This window comes from Chanos chanos, chromosome 7, assembly GCF_902362185.1.
Source record: "Chanos chanos chromosome 7, fChaCha1.1, whole genome shotgun sequence".
Lineage (NCBI taxonomy): Eukaryota > Metazoa > Chordata > Actinopteri > Gonorynchiformes > Chanidae > Chanos > Chanos chanos.
In genome coordinates, this window is record NC_044501.1 from 9,800,432 (window position 1) to 9,822,790 (window position 22,359).

Below are 22,359 nucleotides of genomic sequence, written 5' to 3' on the forward strand. Positions count from 1 at the left end.
TAGGCATGTTTCTCATGCAGTCTTCCGTGTCATAAAAACACCCTAAACACCTTCACGCAAAGATCACTATTAGAAGATTGTGCCTTTATAATAGTATGTAGTATGTAGTATGTAGTTTTGAGGTCACTTGATCACACGAACTACAACACTTTCAATATGATTTCATGTGTAAAATATTTTGAAGCACCATACGTAAGTCGTACACACAGCTAACACACACCAGTAGAGTTTCAGTGGTTGGAAAGGATTTCATATGATCTCAATTAGTGACTTACCTCAAATAACCAAAGAGAGTCTGGAGGTCATACGAGATGAACAGATGGATAGGCTTAACAAACTAAATTCGTTATGTCTTCACTTTGAAAACAGACGATCTTAATAGTTACAAGACGTCAGGCAATCAAAAAAAATCACTTCCTTACACTCACCTAAACCAGTTTTAGTAAATTTGGATGCCATTATTCCTCCGTTTGTATCTTTCACTCCTTCTCCTGTCTCCACTCACTGCTGTCTGTCTGTGTTCTACACTCTGAAATACCACTCTGAATGTTGAACGCAAGGCCAAATGAAACTGAAAGGATCTCTGAAAACAGAAAAACAGGGTTGACTGGACGACACCCTTATAGATGATATTATATAAGAATCTTTCAGGTGTTCATTGAACTTTTGCAGGGGATTTGCGCAGATCATTTTGGAAGTAAACTTTTGAGTGCATTAATGATTCTTAATGCAGATATTCAGAAAATCCTGTAAACTTTGGAAAGGATAAAAAATGGAAAGGAAAAAATTAGCATGCCCCACGTTGGTCAGGCGTTTCAATAATGTTTATAAATGTGTGGGGGGGTTTTTTCCTGTTGCAGAAAGCAGGAGATGCAGGTCATGACAACCAAGGATGGACACTCAGTGTAGATCCTTAAGTGCTTACATGACTTTGTGAAAAAAAAAACTAAGAGTGTCATTTTTATTGTACTCTTTCTTTTGTTCAGAGTATTTTTGAATACTCTGACTTTCATTCAAGTTAAAAAGTTTAGAAAATGGTGAACAAAACAGAATGTGAAGCTCTGAATTGGTCGCGTCTCAGTGACCACCGGAGAACGCTGTAGGGTCACACTTCCTTTGAATCAGAAGTGTGGCAAAATGTTACCTTTCCGATCATTCAACAGGAGAATGGCGACGAATTAACTGACAAAACTAAGGCGGTATGCAAACTGTAGAAAAATCAGCTACACTATTGCTAATACCACGAATGATGCAGCATCTACAACGCCACCACAACGACACACTCTGGTCAGGGGATGTGAGAAACAAAGTGCTTAAAAACTTCTCTTGAAAAAAGTTTTGTATCACATGTGCAAGAGCACGAGATATCACCAGATCCAAATGAGTGTTTATCGCTAAAGACATGAGACCATTCTCGGTAGTCGACAACAAAGGATTTCGCCTACTACTTGTCCTGATACAACATCACTCACTTTAGTCAGTCTGTAATACCAGCCTCGTACAACGAAGCAAAAACCAAAGTGACGGAAATTCTGCGGAGAGTGGCGCTGACGACTGTCACGGCCCTCTGGGCTTTGCTCCTTTTCCCCTAGGCCGCGGTTTTGGTTATCTTTTTGTGTTCCCTGGTAGGCATGCTGGTGGTGTGGCAGGAGGCAATCAGCCCGGTTGGGTACACCGGCACGCAGTTGTACTTGGGTTTAAGGGCTCTGCCCCTCCACCTCTCCCTGCCCCTCCTCTCCTTTCTTTTTGTCGGTTTTAGGTTGCCAGGGTGGACGTTGTTAGTTTCGGAGGTGGCCGGTCGGACCGACGTGTTTTCGTTTATTGAACTTCTTTTGGAACCCCTGATGGCTCGCATTCGTTTTCTTTTGTACTGATTAAATAAATTTTGTTTGTTAAGCCTGATCCGCATTCTCTCCCCCTCTATTTATTGTTGCACTCACCTTGTGGGCGTAACACGACAGACGTCCCAGGCTGTTCAGAGCTACATTACAATAGCGGCGCATGTTATCAATAGTGAGTAGGTACTGTTTGGTGCTTCAGACTCGTCCGCTTTTTGAGACGCACATAGTAACAAACAAAGCTGAAGTTTTAAAATCAGCAGTAACAGTCGTATTTGTGACAGTGTCTTTAACTTTTGTCTAAATTTGAGCGTTGTGTGTTGAGGTGCAATTTCCATTATTTCGTATAAATGTAATACTGACAGATCCATTCCAGTTAATGTTATTTAATGTTTGAAGACTATTTATTTTGTCTAGCTTTCAAAGAATTCCTCCTAGGGTCAAGCTGTCATCACTTTTGGTTTAATGGTACAAGAACAGACCAATAGTTAAGCATTGTTAATGCATCAAAAACAAATCCATTGTTTTCGTTCCAGTGTCAGTTCAACTGATTTGCTTCAAAATATCGTGGAAGAATTGAACCGTAACATAGTATTGTGAATTGTATCGAACCGTGAGCTGAGTGTATCGTTACATCCTTACCCTTTGGAAATGGCAGTCCTAAAGGTAGGGAAATAGATGAAAGGGTAGGAATTGAAGAGTTAGTTATGTTAGTTATGACAGCCTTTGAAAGCCTCTAGGTTAACAACTTGAGAGATGTTCTAGGAACAGAAAAACATTTCAGTATTTTGAAATAAGTTTGTAGTGGAGATTGATTGCATTCGTTTGTTTTCAAAACAAACTCATTTGCGTCTGTTACTTTGTTAAGCCCACTTAGACCTTGGTCTACAAGTACAGTAGAGTCCCTTCAATTTTACAGAATGGATGTGGTATTTGCCTGAATTTACAAGTGAAAGTGCAGATGACCAAGTTCATGCACTTCAGTGTTTCATCATTTTGTTTCCTGATAAAGGCATCAGACAGCATGGCAGCAAACAAGGAACAAAGAACAGAATGTTAAATTTTCCCCAAACTTTTCTCACCTTACATACAGGATCTGCGTCCTCGAAGAGTGTTGACTTTGTGCAATCATTGTACTCACTGTGGGATTTGGTTTCTCTTTCACACAGAGGACAGATATTTGTCATTACAGAACCACATTTCATAGGTGTGGTTCTCGCTCAGTCTTCAGTGTCATAAAAAACCATCTAAAACACCCACATGCAAATATAGATCTTAAATGGTTTTGCCTTTATAACCTTTGTCATCTATATGTAGTTTTTAGATCACTGGATCAAGCAACTAAACAACTTTTCATATGATTTCATGTTTAAAATATTTTGAAACACAATACATAAGCCATAAAACTAACACACACTAATGGGACCTCAACAGGTATAAGATTTCATTTCATTCCAATAAACGATTTATTACAAAGACCCATACAGAATCTGGAGTTCACATTGCAACACAAATTTTCATAATTTTCACTTTGAAAATGAAAGTTCTTAATAATTGCAAGACATTGGATATTTAGAGAAACTACCTCTTTAAACCCACCTATTCCAGTTTCAGTAACGTTGTAAGCCATTTTCCCTATGTTTGTATCTTTTGCTTTTCTCCACTCTCCTGTTTTTGCTGTTGTTAGTTTCCTACACTCTGAATCGTCACTCGAGATGTTTAGCCAAACAAAAGGCAAAATGAAACTGAAAGTATCTCTGAACATGGAAAATGATTGGACTGCACCATTACAGATGATACGATATAAGGATAAGCATCCATTGCACAGGATTTTCACAGATCATTTAGAAAATAAACCTGTGAGTTTGTTAATGATACTTGATGCAGATATCGTTATGTTAAGTTTATTTAAAATGTAAAGGAAAATAATCTATGTGTTCCTCAAGGCATATCAATAATGTTTACAGATGTGTGTTTTTTTCCCGTTACAGAAAACTTGAGGTACAGATTCAAGATTCAAGGGTTTTATTGTCATGTGCACAGCAAAACAGGCAGCTACACTGTACAATGAAATTCTTACTTTGCTAATCCTCCGTTACCAGACGAGTGTGGATAAAGACAGTATATAAATAAGTAGAAAAAAATCTTATATGGAAGACAATATAAATAAGCAAAAGAATCTTATAAAGAAAACAAGAGACCAAAAAAACAATAGAAAAATACAGCTGGGGTAGATCCATGAAAGTGAGGTAGATCAATTAAAGTGGCTTAGTATTGGAGTAATCGTTAAGTTATCACAGGTCATGAATGCTAGGATGAGACACCTGGTGTTGATGCCTCAGTGCCTACATTACTTATTTTTAAAATTTTACTCTTTCTTCACACAAGAGCATTTTTGAGCACTTTTACTTTTTGTCACGCCCAGTCTCTTTCATTCTCGTGTTTTGTTGTTTCTTCCCCCCTCTAGTGGCCAGTTTGGGTTCTGTTGTGCACTTGGGTTTTGGTCCTGCTGGTCCCTCTAGTTTAGTCTCCCTTTGGTTTAGCCCCATTAAGTTCTGTTCAGTTTTCACCTGTCTTTAGTTCATTAAGCCTCATTTAGTTTTGTATAAATACTCCTTGATTTTCCTGTTTCTTTGTCTTGCTTTGTTTGCTGTCCTGTGGAGAGTGTCTATTCTGTTTGCCAGGTTTTCTTCAGGTTTTTTTTGTAATCTTATTTGACTTGAATAAAGTGACCTGCACATGCATACAACCTCCTCCATCAAGGCTGACACTATTATGTGAGTTTACAAAAAAAAAAAACCACTTTTTGTGTAACGAGCAGAACGTGAAGCTCTGAACTGGACAAATCTCAGAGTGACCATTATAGGGCACTGTAGGGCCACATCAGACCTGTCCACACTAGTTTTCATTTATCTCTTACACTTACTCCTTTTAACCTAGAGGGTTTACATTTCCTGTTTTTCTCTGTTCAGCAATCAGTGTTTGTGTAATCCTTTCTGGATTCTCCAGTTCCTACCTGTATGTAGTGCTCGTCTCTTTGTTTAAGCCCTTTTGTTCTGCAATAGATGTTTACTCTCTCCAAACGGTGTTTATTTCTTGTAATTAAAGAATCTTTGGTAAACTGTCATAATAGGGTTCATGACTGGGTTCACAACATCCTGGTAACTTTGAGTAAGTTACCCATCTGATCCAGTGTGACAGATTTTGAATTTGAATTTGCTTTCATTTGCATGGCTCATTTGCATAACCAGACTGCAAGTTCACAAATACTCATACAGTGCTCATACAGTGTACAGTGTACGGAAAAAGGTCGCGTCTCCAGCCAGGATGAACCCACACCCATTAGTAAAGATAATAAATAAATACAGATGAGTTACATGAGATCTAACATATTGTGAGTTTTTTCACATATAAAGAAATGTTATTTTTTCAGCATGTTGCAGTTCTCTGTGTAAGCATTCTTTGACTGTTCATATGAGAGGGAAATAGTTCAGGTTTACCAAGGAAGCAGGAAGAGAAAATTCAAATCATGCTTCCAGGCTACGGCTGTGTCTGAAATGGCATACTAGTGTACTGCATACTACTCAGAACACATCACAAATGTGTACACTAGTATTTTGCAATGTGTGTGGATCAGGCTTCATCTAACTGAATGGACAACAAAGGTAATCAGAACACATCATCAAACTCAACATACATGAAATCATGTTATGCGGCCAAAAAACAAAACACTAACAGATATTCTTCATTCCACAAGCAGCGTCGTTATTGTTATTTTGGTTGTCTGGGAGTTGAAGGCTACAAAATATTACATCCACTTTCATACTTCTGATTTGCTCTGCTCTGACTGTTCATTTTTTCCTTTGCCGTCTCTTTCTTATTTATTTCCTCTTTTTCTTTCATCTTCGCCTGTGCCTTCTGATACATCTCGTTAGTGTAATACTGTCCTCTGTTCTTCTTCATCATACCCTCTATCTTTTTCAGCAGCTCTGTGACCTGACCCTGGTCCTCTGTCTCTTCAGTGTTGAGGATGTGGTATCTGCCACCACAGCTGGATATGAGACTCTGGAGTTCTCCATCCATCCTCAGTAAAACTTCTACAAAATCTGAACTCCACACGTCGTGTGTAAAAAGAAGTATCGTGAATTTCAAGATTTCGTCACCAAAGTTCTCTTTTAGTTCATTGATGAAGTCCCTTGTGGCGTAGCTCATCATTTGATTTTTGTCGATTACCAGCAGAAATGCATGGGGTCCAGGAGGAGCCATGGAGAGGCTCTTTTTCATCTCTGCCTTCTGTTCAGTAAATGAAAACGGGACAATGTCTGGCGTGTCAATCACAGTGATGGTTTTTCCTTGCACTTTGCCATCTTGTCGCCTGCATTTGTTTAGTCCTGATACAAATGCCTCTCTGCCCAGGATAATGTTACCTGCTTCACTCTTCCCCGATATATAGTCTCCAAGCAACACAATCCTCACATCAGATACTGAAACACAAAAAACACACTTATAAGAATTTGAATTTTAAATTTGCACATGTGTCTATGCATATATAAAGAAAACTGAGTCCTCTGGTGACATATTTTTTTTAAATTAATGTGGAATCATGTGTTATTTTGTACATGGACTTTGAGGAGACAAAGACATAGAAACCAGGTGATAAAACCGTTGTTATCATTTTATTTCTTATCTAAGTTGCGACAAACCATGAGGTTCAAAACAATAATATTTGAGTAGTGTGTGCACAACTTCAGAAAGAGATGATCTCAACACTCATACCTGGATCAGATGTCTGTCCACAGGATGATCTCTCTTCCATCCATTTCCTTTTCTGCTCCTCTCTCCTCCTCTCCTCCTGTCTTCTCAGAACCTCTCTCTGCAAAGAAATGTTATCTTTCTTTATGCTTCCCACTGTAGCAGGTCTGTTCTGTTTTTCATGTTTTTCACTCTTATCTTCCTCCTTGTCTAGACTCCTCCTATTTTCTCTTTCTCTATTACAGCATTCTTCCTCCAATCTCTTCCTTTCCTCTGCCTCTCTGTTCTTTCTCTGGTCCTCCATTTTCTTTTTCAATTCCTGTTCCCTTTCTTCTCTCCTCAGCCTTTCCATCTCCTCATGTCTTAATTTCTCCTCCAGCTCTTTAAGTTTTCTTTGTCTGTCCTCCTCTTCTTGTCTTCTTTTCTCTTCTTCTCTGAGTTTCCTCTCTCTTTCCTCTTCTCTGATCTTTCTCTGAGTCTCTTGGTACATCTCATAACTGTAATGTTGTCCTCCATTCATCTCCACCATCTCTTCTATCTTCTCTAGTAGTTTTGTGATTTGAGAATAATTGATGTCTCCCTTACTGTTTATGGCATGCCATCCACCTCCATAGCAACCGATTAGTTCTTGAGTTTCTTCAGTCTCTAAAAAGTCCGTCAGTGTGCTTTTTGTCATTTTTTCTCTGCCTGTGAATAACACCATGGTGTGTTTTAAAGCTTCCAAGCCAAAGTTCTCCTGGATCCATTTCACTATGTTCCTCTCCTGGTTGCTGATCCTCCCCAGTCTGACCACCAGCAGGAACACGTGGGGTCCAGGAGCAGTCAGCACCATGCTTTTCTCCATCTCTCTTTTCATCTGTTCATCGCTCAGTGCTGTTCCAAAGAACCCTGGGGTGTCAACCACTGATATATTTCTGCCCTCCACTGTTCCTTTCTTTATCTCACTCTGTGTAGTCACAGACTCCTTAAAGACCTCCTGTCCTAAAATGGTACATCCTGTTTTGCTTTTTCCCGCTCCAGAAGCCCCCAGTAACACTATCCTCCATTCAGGTGGGAAATTTGAATTACCTGCGACACATTGTAGGAGCCAAAGGATTAATGGCAGGTCTATTTAATGTCTATTAGTGACCTTTACACTCACTGATATTAATAGCAGTTCTGTATGTATGTAAAAGGTTGAGAAATGCATCCATTTGAAACTTTAATGAAAACAAGAGCAAAAAACAAAACACAGATTCCCCCTTTTGATTTTTTTTATTTTCTTAAATATATATATATATATATATATATATATATATATATTAGATCAGATCTAATACATATATTTACATATACACATAATACTAATATTTTATAGATAGATAGATAGATAGATAGATAGATAGATAGATAGATAGATCTGATTTAAACTCATTAGAGGTCCCAGTATACTGCTTAGGTGGTAGGTGTGGGTCAGTTACGGAGATCATAGCTACAGGCATGTGTAGTTCAGAGATAAACTGACACAGGCTTGAGTGACATTAAAATTGATCTTGAGCTTCTTCACAGATCCACAGGAATTCTAAAATAAAGTTTAATTTTTTTTGTTCTTACACTAATCTAGGAGGTCAAAAAATGATCTGTATTGTTGTACTGTGAACGTAAATACAGTGTTATTTTTCATTCAGACATGTTGTGAAGATGAAGGTGTAAATGAGCGCGGATGTGTTAGGACATGCAAATTGTGTGTCTGTGGCTTGCAGTGTGTGTGTGGAGGAAGACAGTTGGAGTGAATGCGCGAGAGTGTGTTTGGTTAACGTTTCTTTCCTGGTTAATCACATTTGTCTTGAATATAACCACATTTGAGTTTGAAAGAAACAAATTAAATATTTGTAACATTGAGTGAAGACACTTTGCTGCTCATTTTCCTTTTTGATTGCTTTATTCAGGTTTATTCAAGTTTTGAATGCTTTATTCATTGCTTTATTTCTTTGTTATGCCTGTCATCCTTACGTTATTTATCTTAAACTATTCATGTTACAGAAGTATTGAAGTGGTGAAAATATTCTGCAGTTCAAAAATAAACTGATGCAGGCTTGATACACAATAAAACTTTGTTGTGATTCTTCACTGATCGACAGTGTTTTCAGACTGTGAGACTGAAGCCGGTCACATAAGTAATGATACGTTTGTACCTTCCATATTCATCTTTCCTTTCATTTATAGCATCTGTGCTCCATTAGCAAACTCTTTCTTTGGGAATGGCAGTCATGTGGTCGAAAGTAGAGAAATAGATGTGAGGATAGGAATTGGAACAACAGTTTCTTTTGACTAATTGGAATTAAGGAACAAGGTTTAAAGATCAAGGCGTTGTTCTACTGGCTAATTTTCAAGCTGTTGCAACAAATCAACAAGATTTAAATTGAAATTGGTTCAGTTATGTTTTCTCCATTATCCTCCTACATGACAGCGTCAGGTTGTGTTACATCATGGTTGTCTTGTGGTGTTATGAAATGCTGTAGTCATGTCAAAACCTTTAGGGCTTAAATGGAGTGGCACTGTAAGTTTTGCCGTTTACCATTACACAAAGATATGGATGTTGCATTTGTTTACATTCACATGTGTCAAATGCAAGAGAATATGCTGACGCATTTCAGTTTTTTGTCCATTTGGTTTCTGATTAGGGAATCAAGCAACATCCAGTAAATGATAAACAGAAAAAGAAACATAACGTGAACCTTTCATGTCTACACAGGACCTGCCTCTTAGAAGAATGTTGTTTTTTATCTATTACTCTTTAAAACAATGAGCTAGACTTGTCATTATACAATGACATTTCATAGTTATAGTTCTTACCCAGTCTCCAGTGTCATAAAAAAAATCCAAAATGCCTCCATACAAATATCAGCATTAAAAGATTGTGCCTTTGTAATGTTAGTCAGCTGTATGTAGCTTTGAGGTCATTGGATCAAAATACTAAACTAAACTGAACTAAAATACTTTCAATATAAATTCATGTGTAAAATATTTTGAAATGCCATATGTAAGCCACACGTAAAACTGTAACACACACTAGTGAAGCTTCAGCAGGTATAAATAATTTTGTTTGACTCCAATAAATAATTTATCTCAAATAACCATGGTGTGTGGAGTTCATATAACAACAAAAAATTAACAGTTCATATGACAAACACAAAAGGATTTCAACGTGATAGGCTTCACAAATACAATTCTCTATCTCACTTTGAACATAAAGGTTCGTGATAATTACAAGGCATTAGTCGATTAGAAAAACGACTTCTCTGTGCTTACCTGAAGCAGTTTCAGTAAGTTTGGATGCCATTCTGTCTGTGTTTGGACCTGTTTTCCTCCTCTTCTCTCCTGTTGTTGCTGTGGTCTGTAGCCACACAAAAGGCAAAAAGAAACTAAAGGTGTCTGTGAACATGGGAAATGATTGGACCACGCCTTTACTGATGATGTTATATAAGAACGTTAGAGGAATACATTGCCTTTGTGCTGGGGATTTTTGTTTTTGATAATTTAGAAAATAAATCTGTGCGTTTATTAATAATACTTAAAGCAGATATGCGTAAAATCCTGTAGGGTCATTCCATACCAACTCACCTAGGCCCTCCAGTTCATGCCATGAATTTTCCTGGAAAAATTCATGTGAAAGCTTATATCATGAAAATATTATAAATATTTTAGTATTAAAAATATTTTAACAAAAATTCATGTGAACATTTCTATCCATGACATGAACTGGAGGACCTAGGTGAGTTGGTATGGAATGACCCTATGGGTTTTGTTAAAAATCTGAGGGAAGAACTCTGAAAGAAAGAATTGTACTATCTCTTTAGTCAAGAGCAGATTTGAGTACTTTAACTTGTATTCAAGTTAAGATTTTTGAAAATGGTGTACAGAGCAGAATGTGAAGCTCTGAACTGGTCACATCTCAGAGTGACCACCAGAGAGAGCTGTAGGGACCACATCTGATCTGGCTGATTTAGTTCACCTGTTTATTAATGTATCACTATTTATCAGTATTGAAGTTTCCTGAATTTCTCTGTTTGGTGCTCAGTCTTACTGTAATCCTTTCTGGATTCTCCAGTTCCCATCTGTGCTTAGCTCTTGGTTTCTTTGTTAAAGCTCTTTTGTTGTGAAATTAATGTTTACTCTTCTCAGATTGTGTTTATGTCTTGTAACTGACGAATCTTAAGTAACCCACCATATTTTTTTTTCTTTTTTATCCCACGCACACGTGTTTGCTCTCCAGTTGGGTTCACGTCATCTTGGTAACTTTTAGTAAGAATTATCTGATCCAGTGTGGTGAATTTTGAATCTGAATGTGTTTTTCCTTTCATTTGCAATGCTCATTTGTATACTTAGACAGTAGGTTCACAGTACACCACCAGCATCTGCAGTAGTAGATCGTCCAAGGAGACTTCTGATAAAAAACGAAGTGCTACAACCTCCAGTTTAATCCAATAGAAATGATCAGAACTAGTAGACATGCCTACCATGAAACAGTGCAATGTCCAAGAGTATCATTATGAAAGCCTGGATGAGTCTATTTATATCACACAATTTTCTATAAAGTAAAAATATAAGAATCAGAACAAAATGTACAGGCAATTTATTTAAAGATGACAATGGCTTCGTGGACACTTCAGACAGCAGCTTTTTGTCAAACCTGTCAAAGCACAAATTTAACAGGAGAACTCTGTACATGTGTACATGGAATTTGGTTTTCTCTATGAATGTCCTTCACAGTTATGATCATGACGATTGTTAAAACAATAATTATTTGGAACAATTTGCAACAATAAACATTACCACAGTCAACCTCTGAGTATAAAACCCCACAACAGAAAAAAAAAAAAAAAAGCGCAGATGACTGGCATTGTTCTGCTGCCATCCTCTGGAGAAGGTTAAAAGTGGACTATGAAGTTTAAATGGTGAAAATCAGAACACATCACAAACATCACTTATTCTAAGTCGCTTTGGTTAAAAGCGTCTGCTAAATGCCAAATTGTACATTTTAATTGTTAACAAACAGGCGACACTGGTATTTTGGAGTGTGTGTGGATAAAGTTTCATCAAACTAAACAGAAACGTCAGACTGAATCATGTTATGTCGCCAAAGGAAGAAAAAAAAAGAATCATTAATTCACATTATTCCACAAGAAGTGTATTCTTACGCCTATGATCTATATCTGAAATCAGTGTGTTGTCACTGCTGGTTGCCTAAAGGTAAAGGGCTACAAAATATTACATCTCCATTCATTATTCTCTTCTTCCCCATTCTGACTGCTCATTTCTTCATTTGTCATTCTCTTTACACTTTCTCTGATCTTTCTTATTTCCTCCTCTTTTTCTATCATCTTCGCCTGTGCCCTCTGATACATGTCGTTAGTGTAATACTGTCCTCCATTCTTCTCCTTCATACCCTCTATCTTTTTCAGCAGCTCTGTGACCTGACCCTGGTCCTCTGTCTCTTCAGTGTTGAGGATGTGGTATCTGCCACCACAGCTGGATATGAGACTCTGGAGTTCTCCATCCATCCTCAGAAAACGTCCCACTAAATCTGGCCACAACACACCGTGTGTAAAAAGAAATATTGTGAATTTCAAGATTTCGTCACCAAAGTTCTCTTTTAGTTCATTGATGAAATCCCTTGTGATGTAGCTCATCATTTGATTTTTGTCGATTACCAGCAGAAATGCATGGGGTCCAGGATGAGCCATGGAGAGGCTCTTTTCCATCTCTGCCTTCTGTTCAGTAAATGAAAACGGGACAATGTCTGGTGTGTCAACCACAGTGATGGTTTTTCCTTGCACTCTGCCATCTTGTCTCCTGCATTCATTTAGTCCTGATACTTCATCAAATGCCTCTCTACCAAGAATGATGTTTCCTGTTGAACTCTTCCCTGATTCAAATCTTCCAATTAACACAATCCTAACGTCAGAGACTGAAAAGAAAAAGATCGATAGCAATTTTGTGTGAGTATATATACAGGGATTCTGTGTGTTTGTATATGTGAAGATCTAGAGAAAGCCAGTCTTTTAGAGTTGGACCCTTGATTGTAATTGTTATATTGTTATATAGAATAATTGTTTTATATGTTTGCACAACACTAGATTTATGTTTGGAAATCATTATCATTTTTAAAAACCACATTACAAACCCTGAACCTAAGCGTATTGCTTCTAGAATAAAAATAAGCGATAGGTGAAAAACTTTCCAGTTTAAGCAGCTGACCTTAACAAACATACCTGAATCAGGTATATCTCCCCAAAATGGTAGCCTTCTTGCCTTTCTTTTCTTTCTTTCCTTTCTTTTCGTCCTTCTCTGTTCCCTCCTAACAATCTCCACGTCTCCTGGTTTCTCATCTTTTTCCTGTTTTCCTTTTCGTTCTTGTTCATTGAGTTTTCTCTCTCCCTCTCCCTCTTCTTCTCTGATCTTTCTCTGAGTCTCCTGGTACATCTCATAGCTGTAATGTTGTCCTCCATTCATCTCCACCATCTCTTCTATCTTCTCCAACAGCTTCGTGATTTGTGAACAATCAGTTTCACCTGTATTGTTCATGAAATGCCATCCACCTCCATAGCAACTGATTAATTCTTGAATTTCTTCAGTCTGTAAAAAATCCATCATTTTCTTTTCTGTCATTTTTTCTCTGCCTGTGAATAACACCATGGTGTGTTTTAAAGCCTCCGAGCCAAAGTTCTCCTGGATCCATTTCACTATGTTCTTCTCCTGGTTGCTGATCCTCCCCAGTCTGACCACCAGCAGGAACAAGTGGGGTCCAGGAGCAGTCAGCACCATGCTTTTCTCCATCTCTGTTCTCATCTGTTCATCAGTCAGTGCTGTTCCAAAGAACCCTGGGGTGTCAACCACTGATATATTTTTGCCCTCCACTGTTCCTTTCTTTATCTCACTCTGTGTAGTCACAGACTCCTTAAAGACCTCCTGTCCTAAAATGGTACATCCTGTTGTGCTTTTTCCCGCTCCAGTGACCCCCAGTAGCACTATCCTCCATTCACGTGAAGAACTGGAATGACCTGTGACACAATATAAATGCCAAAGCATTAATGGCTGAAATTTATAATTGTTATTGATTTTTAGATTGATTGATTCACCTTTTCTTCCATTAATAGCACCTGTACTCCATTAGCTAAACCTCCCTTTGTAATTGGTAGTCCTGCGGTTGAAGATAGAGACTTAGACAAAAGGGCAGGAATTAGTGCAACAATTTCTTTTGCTCAGTTGATATTAGGGAACAGGGTTTAAAAAATGTCATACTTTTCATTTGTCTTTTTTCCAGTTGTTTGGTGTAGTAAATTAGCAAGTTTTAATTTGAAATGTCGGTGACATTTTCTTCATTCTTCTCATAAATTCAGGTAAACTAGGGGGGACAGATTATAAAAATTTCCACCCTCTATATACAGGACCTGGTTACCAAAGGAATATTGATTTATGCAACCTTTGTACCCAACAGGTATGGTTCTCAACCAGTCTGCAGTGTCACACAAAACATCCAAAACACATTGTTGCAAATACAGATTTAAGATGGCTGTGCCTTTGTACTGTTTGTCATCTGTGTGTAGTCTGGAGCTCAGTAGATGGAATGAGACAGACTGAGGATGCGTTTGCAGAGTAGTGGATTTATTCTGGTAAAAGCAATTTCAAAACACAATCCAAAATCGTAGTCGTTCAACAGTCCGGATATCGTGAAACCATAGATGGACGTAAACAACCACTGAACCGGGAAAAAAAGATTAGAGGTATGAACAAGAGACAAAGATTAAAAAACAATAAAACAAGAACTACCAGGTCATACAGAGGGATTAATACACAAGAGAGTCTTTTTATCCTGAGCAGAGCTAATGAGTCACAAGTGTCCTTAATGAAGGGGGGGGGGGGCATGGAAAGGGGTGAACCAACTCTGTGAGATGGTTTTTCCATTGAATGAAAAGAGCTAGAAGATTTTCAGCATGATTAAAAATATCTTTCGGTTTAAAATGTCTTATGACACTATACTTGAGCCATACATAAAACCTGTACATAGGAATGACGTCTCAGCAGCTCGGCCGAGATTTCACTAGACTCTAGTAAATGATTTATCTCAAATAAACAAACAGAGTCTAAAGTTCATGAAGGGATTAAAAACAGGATAGGCTTCACAAACACAATTCTTTATGTCCTCACTTTGAACATGGAAGATTTGAATAATTGCAAGGCACTAGTGACTTAGAAAAACTGTCATTTTATACTCACCTGAACCAGCTTCACTCGATTTGGACGCCATTCTCCCTCCGTTTGTATCTTTCGCTTCTTCTCTTATGTGTCCTTGTTGTTTCCTACACTCCGAACAATCACCTTGAATGTTTAGCCGGACAACAGGAAAATGAAAGTATTCCTGAACAGTAACAATCATCCGTTGGACCACACCTTTACAGGTGATATTGCATAGGACTCCTACAAGAATCCATTGCATTTGTGAGAGATATGTGCAGAGGATCCGCATGGATCATTTAGAATTTCAACACGTGACTTTATTTATAATACTTAATCAGATGAGTATTATTCGAATTAGAGTTTGGGGAATCAGATCAGTTTAAATAAGTTTATAGTGAAGCCGTAATAGCGGCGGCACAACAGTGTCGCTAATTCTCAAAGTCAGTCAAGGTCATGCATCTGCACTATTCATTTTCTTTCGGGTTTTCCGTTGGCTCCAGTCTAAAACGGTTTTAGTCTCACTTATTTTGCAAATGTTGTGTGTGTGTGTGTGTGTGTGTGTGTGCGTGAGAGAGAGAGAGTGTGCACAAATTGCCGTGAAGGGTTATATCTTTCTTACCTTATCATAAATTCTTTTTGTTAGGCTCAGAGGCAGACGGTAGTATGGTTAAGACGATAGCTTCACTCAGAAGGTTGAAATGATATATAAAGAAGAGTGTTGTCAACTATAAAGGCAAAAATCTATCCTTCAAGTTATGTTCGCTGTTTGCCAATGCTAACTTAGCCATGGTTATTGCAGACAGTTATTGCTGGGTAATCTGAGCCCCCTGACAGAAGTCTGAACAATCTGTCATATTAGGCACTGCTCGTAGAAAATGAACACATTTTTGACAACTGCCAGGTTCTTGCCTCATTTTGGTTCAAGAGGCAGATTTGGGTTCACCATTCAATAGAGATAACAGAATTAAAATGGGTCTAGCTTGCCTCCTGTTCCATCACAATGATGTTACAATGAACTATGAGACTTTCAATTCGTTCTCATTGACCTATGCATCCTTGATATTTTAGGGGGGGAGGGGGCGGTATCAGAAACCTATCTGGATATTTTAACCATTCTCAGTAGCTGCATTCTTGAGTATCGAAAATTGAACTTTGACCGTCGTCAGATAACATCAGGTCAAGAATGCAGGAAGACAGAAGAATATATACTGAGAAACACCACACTTCCCTCGGCAAAGTTCCCTTGTAAACAGGTAAGCTAGCAATCTTTGGAAAGTGCTTGCAACTACTCCATCTGCTATACGATAACATCAGCCGGCAACAATATTTGTTATCATTTGGGTCTCAGTATGTTTGGGTGTCTGGCCCCATGCATGATTTACATCATATGGAAAATTTTCAGCTTGCAACGAAATTCACTCACGACAAAGTCATTGGAATATAACCTTGTCATAAGTCAAGAACAACCTGTACAGCTATATGCAGCAGGCTCAGATTTTGTACACACAGATCAAGCATAGGCAGAAATCACATGAAGACGTGTGTGTGTGTGTGTGTGTGTACTCCTGTTGATGAGTATATAGGGAGAGTCCACACACTGGTAATGCTTGTGCCATTCATTACCACACCACCATGGTTGGGCAGTTTGGTGCATGTATTGGTGAGTCAATTATTGCTCATTTAATGTCAGATAGTGTAGAAAATATGAGTGATAGCCAGAATACAACAAACAGCGAAAATGTACCCTTTGACACTACCAGACACTTTACATGTGACACTTGTGTACAGAGTCTTGGGAGACCAGATCACTAAGAAGAAATGCTCTTCCTAACTCTTCGAGAACTGATCGTCTCGTAAAGTGTCCATGATTAGGCTGATCACCAGAAGCAGTTCAGCACCCTCAATTTGATCAAGCATTTTTATTCAGTTTTTATGGGGATGTTAGAGAGTGTGTTTTCTACCGTCAGCTTTGTGCCATCTTTAAGCCAGCGCTTTAAGCCAGCGTGGTGCCACCTTAAGCCAGTCCCTCGGAGGATATTTCATCCACCAAGCCGATGGACTTGCATTGCACTGAGTTTTGGTCTGCAGAGGATTCAGTAAATAAGTCAGTTGATGTACAAGTGGTAACAGACCACTTCACAGGGATGGCTCAAGTGATCCGATTTAGAGACAACTTGGGTCAAGTGGAAAGGGTTTTGAGGGACAAGTATTTCTGGGTGTTTGGCTTTCCTGAGTGGATTTATACTGACTTGGGAGCAGGCTTTGATTGTCACTTAATCAGTGAGCTGCTCAGTATTTCCAGAGTGAAAAGTGACACATGACCACCCCCCATGCCATCCTATGAGAAGTGGTAGTGCAGAACGTTTCAGTAGGACCTTAGACAACATGGTCCATGTCCTGGTCCCTTAAGAGAAAAGTTGACTGACTCTGACACTTACAGATAATAACATTTGTGTAAAACTGTGTAACCCGAGTACCTTGTCTCTTTATGGACATGCTGTTCCGTTCTGTTCTCAGTGATCAAGTTGTGACCAGCTATGATAAGTATTTGGGTCTCTCATTGAAAAAAGTTCATCTTGAGTTGCATCCTTAAGTGCAGTTTATTCGGCAGTAATTTTATCCTGTAATAAGAGGATGCTTTTGATGGATGTAAATATTTTCTTTCTTTCTTTCTTTCTTTCTTTTTTGTTGACACGTTATGCAATGTAGCCTGAAAAATTTGTTGCATTCATTATGTGAACATTCAAATATTCAGTGTTCTCAAGTCATGTCATGTGATGACAGTTATTTCTCATTCTTTCTTGCCCATAGCTCTGAACTTTCTATGTTTCCTGTCCTTTGCAGATCTTGACAAAAGAATCAATTGAGTTTAATAAATTAGTTAATCCCGATGATTTCAGCCCAACCAGACAGTTCTGTTGGATATATCTGGCTTTATCTTAATGCGTGACTGATTTAAAACTGCAAATTTTATATTTCACAGAATGTTCAAATCAAGCATTACTCTAAGCTCTACCATCATTTATAAACCCTACGCAATGTAGTTATTCATTAAATCATGTATGGAGTTTAGCTTTCATTAGCATTTAACTGTCTGAAATTCCGAAAGTTACCGTCAGTACAAGTCTAATGTCAAATGAAGGAACCTCATTATGCTTAATAACTGTATTTCATTTTATTTTTGACACATCACCCACACATCAATGGATTGTTCAATAGATTTTTGGTTAAATAACAATAATAACAAAAAACCCGCACTACAACCTCTAGTTTAATTCAGTCGAAAAGGCAGAACTAGCAGACATGCTTACCATAAAACAATGCAATTTCCTTGAACATTATTTTCAAACCCTAGCATGAATGTGCGACTCTGCAGCTGCCCTACGCGTGAACTGCCTAATTTAAATACCAACGCCTAATTTAAAACCAATTAAATCTGGGATTAAGGTACGTGAAACTTTCACTATGGCAAATACTCAGCCTGTTCAGTGTGTCAAGTGCAGGATGTTTAGCCATTCTTCCTCCGTCATTAATAATAGCTCTGTTTGTGCTAAATGTGCATTAGTTAGCTCCCTGACGGAGAAGATTGTAGCATTAGAGATGCGCATCCAGATGCTAGAGAGGTTTAGTGAGAGTGAGAATAGCCTAGTTCCTGTAAAAGAAAATCTGGATGGCTCAGGAAGAGTTAGCAGCTCTCCGACTCCGGCACCAGAGCCCTCACAGCGGGGCGAATGGGTGACGACTCGGCGGCATAAGTGCAAAGCCAAAGCTAACGCTAAGGCTAGCCCACGAGAGACACACCACTCCCCGCTTCACGGGTCAAACAGGTTTGCCCTCCTCAGTGAAACACCCGCTGAGAAACCTGAAAGAGCTCTGGTTATAGGAGATTCCATTCTACGGCACGTGAAATTAGCTAGACCTTTAGGGGCACCAGCAGCCTTAGTTAGCTGTATACCGGGAGCCAGGGCGCCGGACATAGCAAGTAATCTTAAAGTGTTAAGTAAGCACAGGTTTTCTAAGATAGTTTTTCATGTAGGAGCTAACGATATACGCCTTCGTCAATCAGAGGTTACTAAAAGTAATATCGTAGAGGTGTGTAAATTAGCGAAGGCGATGTCCGATGCAGTAATATGCTCTGGCCCCATCCCAATCCGGCGAAGCGATGTAGTTTACAGCAGGTTATGGTCGCTGAACTGCTGGATGTCCAGGTGGTGCTCTGACAACAATGTGGGCTTTATAGACAATTGGAATAGTTTTGAGGGCAAGGCTGGCCTCTTAGGGCGAGACGGTGTCCATCCCACTCGGGAAGGTGCTGCTCTCATTTCTTGTAACATAGCGCATAGTCTCAGAACAGTTAATCCGTGACAATCCAGAGCCAAGGCCAGGGAGCAGACAAGCAGGCTAAACCGACCGTCTGCTAGCTGCACAGAGTCGTCACCCAGGTTAAACTATATTGAGACTGTGTCTGTTCCCCGACCTATACGAAAATGTAGAAATACTCAGAGAATTTGTTCTAGTAATTTAATTAACATAGATTTAAATCATACTGAATGTACCGCCAGCACCTTCGATCTAAAGCTAGGACTGTTAAATATTAGATCTCTTACGCCTAAAGCGCTCATTGTCAATGAAATTGTTACTGATCAGGAGTTTAATGTACTGTGTTTAACAGAAACGTGGATCAAACCAAATGAGTACGTCGCATTAAATGAAGCTAGTCCTCCCGGATACAGTTATATACACCAGCCTCGTGTAACTAGCAGAGGAGGAGGCGTTGCAGTTATTTATAATGATAACCTAGACATCATACAAAAACCTCTACATAAATTCAATGCGTTTGAAGTTCTTTATACAAACATAACATATGTAGCCACAAAAAATACCCAGTCTATCACACTAATTATTATCTATAGACCGCCTGGGCCGTACTCTGAATTCCTCTGTGAATTTGCAGATTTTATCTCAAACCTTGTTATTTCTTTAGACAAAGCTCTAATTGTCGGAGACTTTAACATTCATTTTGATAACCCACAGGACCCTCTGAGAACAGCGTTCGTGTCCATTCTAGATTCAGTAGGGAGTAATCAGACGGTCATAGGGCCCACTCATAATGGTGGCCACACCCTCGATCTTATACTAACACTCGGATTAAATGTAGGAAGTATAGTCACATTTCCACAATCTGAAGTTATCTCAGATCATTATCTTATCTCATTCAAAATGTTTCTTAGTAATAATATATGCAGCTCGCCACGCTATCATAATAAACGTACGTTTACGCCAGCTACTACGCAGAACTTTATCAATAATCTCCCAGAGTTATCAACTTTGACTGGAACAATGTCACACCCCACAGAACTTGATCAGGCAACTGAATCTTTAGAGTTAACATTCCGCAACACCTTAGATAATGTGGCCCCACTTAAAAGGAAAATAATCAGAGAGAAAAAACTAGCTCCCTGGTATAATGAGCACACACGCACCTTAAAACTTACCACTCGAAAATTAGAACGTAAATGGCGCCAAACTAAATTGGTAGTATTCCAGTTAGCATGGAAGGAGAGCCTCCTGAGCTATAGAAAAGCTCTTAGTGCCGCTAGATCAATGTATCTCTCCACCCTAATAGAAGACAACAAAAATAATCCTAGATTTTTATTTAATATCGTATCAAAACTAACTGGGAATAAGAGCACCTCGGAAACAGGCACAGCATCAATGTTCAGTGGCGACGCATTTATGAACTTTTTCAACAGCAAAATTGAAAATATCAGGCAAACAATCCAGGCTATAAATTTTAAACCAGATAATTTGATCACTAACACTGTAGATAACAATATAACTATATCAGATCAGCGATTAGAATGTTTTACTCCCCTTCAGGCGACCGAATTGACCTCACTAATTTCTTCATCAAAATCACCAACTTGTGTACTAGATCCCTTACCTACACGTTTCCTTAAGCAGATACTGCCAGTAGTCATCGAACCGCTTCTAAAAATAATCAATTCCTCCCTTAGTACTGGCTATGTACCTAAATGTTTTAAACTAGCAGTTATCAAACCCCTAATTAAAAAACCTGACCTTGACCCCTGTTCATTGTCCAACTACAGGCCAATATCTAACCTCCCCTTTATCTCCAAGATCCTAGAAAGGGCTGTAGCACAGCAGTTATGCTCATACTTACATAAGAATAACATCCATGAACTGTATCAGTCAGGATTTAGGCCTCATCACAGCACAGAGACAGCACTGGTTAAAGTTGCAAATGACCTCTTACTGGCCTCTGATCAGGGTTGTGTCTCCTTGCTTGTGCTGCTTGACCTCAGTGCAGCCTTTGACACCATTGATCATACCATTCTCCTTGATAGACTAGAAAATGTTGTTGGAGTTAAGGGAACGGCCCTCTTATGGCTTAGGTCCTACCTGACTGATCGTTATCAGTTTGTTGATGTAAATGGTGAGTCCTCTGCACATACTGAGGTAAAGTTTGGAGTCCCACAAGGTTCTGTTTTAGGCCCACTGCTTTTCTCTTTATATATGCTACCTCTAGGTAATGTTATTCGTAAACACGGTATTAGCTTCCACTGCTATGCTGATGACACACAGCTGTATGTCTCAGCGAAGCCAGACGAGAGACACCAACTTAACAAAATTGAGGAATGTCTAAAGGATATTAGGCACTGGATGCTTACGAACTTTCTTTCACTCAACTCTGAAAAAACAGAAGTACTTGTACTAGGATCACATGCAGCTAGGAGTAAGCTTTCCGATCACATAGTTACTCTGAATGGCCTTTCTCTTTCATCAGGTGCGGCAGTAAAAGATCTTGGTGTAATTATTGACCCCAGTCTTTCATTTGAATCTCATGTAGATAATATTACCAGGATAGCCTTCTTTCATCTTAGAAATATTAACAAGATAAGAAATGCATTGTCATTTCAAGATGCTGAAAAATTGGTTCATGCTTTCATTACCTCTAGGTTAGACTACTGTAATGCCTTACTGTCTGGATGCTCTAATAGATGTATAAATAAGCTACAGTTAGTTCAGAATGCAGCAGCCGGAGTTCTTACTAGAACCAAAAAATATGATCACATCACCCCTATCTTATCCACACTGCACTGGCTCCCCGTCAAATCTCGTATTGATTATAAAATCTTACTATTAACATATAGAGCATTAAATGGTCTTGCGCCACAGTACCTGCGCGAACTCCTGGTCTTTTATGATCCACCACGCCAACTTAGATCAAAAGGTGCAGGCTATTTGTTGGTACCTCGAGTTGATGGCTACAGCAGGGGGCAGAGCCTTCTCTTACAGAGCCCCACAGTTATGGAACTGCCTCCCAATTAATGTTCGAGACTCAGACACAGTCTCTATGTTTAAGTCAAGGCTGAAAACTTTTCTGTTTAGCCAAGCCTTTTGCTAATAGCTCTTCACTAGGCAAAGGAGCAGATCTGGAGGGTTCTCGGGCATAGATTGTTTGGTGAACTGGGATGTTTGGATGCTGACGCCCCCCCACTCTAACATGTTCACTCAGGTTTGTTGA

The 22,359-nt window shown here is 38.9% G+C and overlaps 1 protein-coding gene and 1 long non-coding RNA gene across 3 annotated transcripts; one reads left to right on the forward strand and one right to left on the reverse strand.

Moving 5' to 3' along the window:
* Positions 1 to 5,471: 5,471 nt before the first annotated feature.
* On the reverse strand, positions 5,472 to 8,777 carry LOC115815970 (GTPase IMAP family member 8-like). The gene is made up of 4 exons (XM_030778941.1): positions 8,765 to 8,777; positions 6,615 to 7,658; positions 5,754 to 6,322; positions 5,472 to 5,486 (listed from the first exon to the last, which is right to left on the reverse strand). Exons 1-4 carry the CDS (start codon positions 8,775 to 8,777, stop codon positions 5,472 to 5,474), a joined length of 1,641 nt encoding a protein of 546 aa, XP_030634801.1.
* Positions 8,778 to 14,781: 6,004 nt separating this feature from the next.
* Positions 14,782 to 18,269, forward strand: LOC115817416 (uncharacterized). Of its 2 annotated transcripts, none has more exons than XR_004025432.1 (3): positions 14,782 to 15,031; positions 15,977 to 16,063; positions 18,166 to 18,269. It is a non-coding gene; the product is annotated as an uncharacterized LOC115817416 (long non-coding RNA). The 2 variants fall into 2 exon arrangements; XR_004025431.1 differs by having other exon boundaries at positions 16,394 to 18,241.
* The last annotated feature ends 4,090 nt before the right edge of the window (positions 18,270 to 22,359 follow it).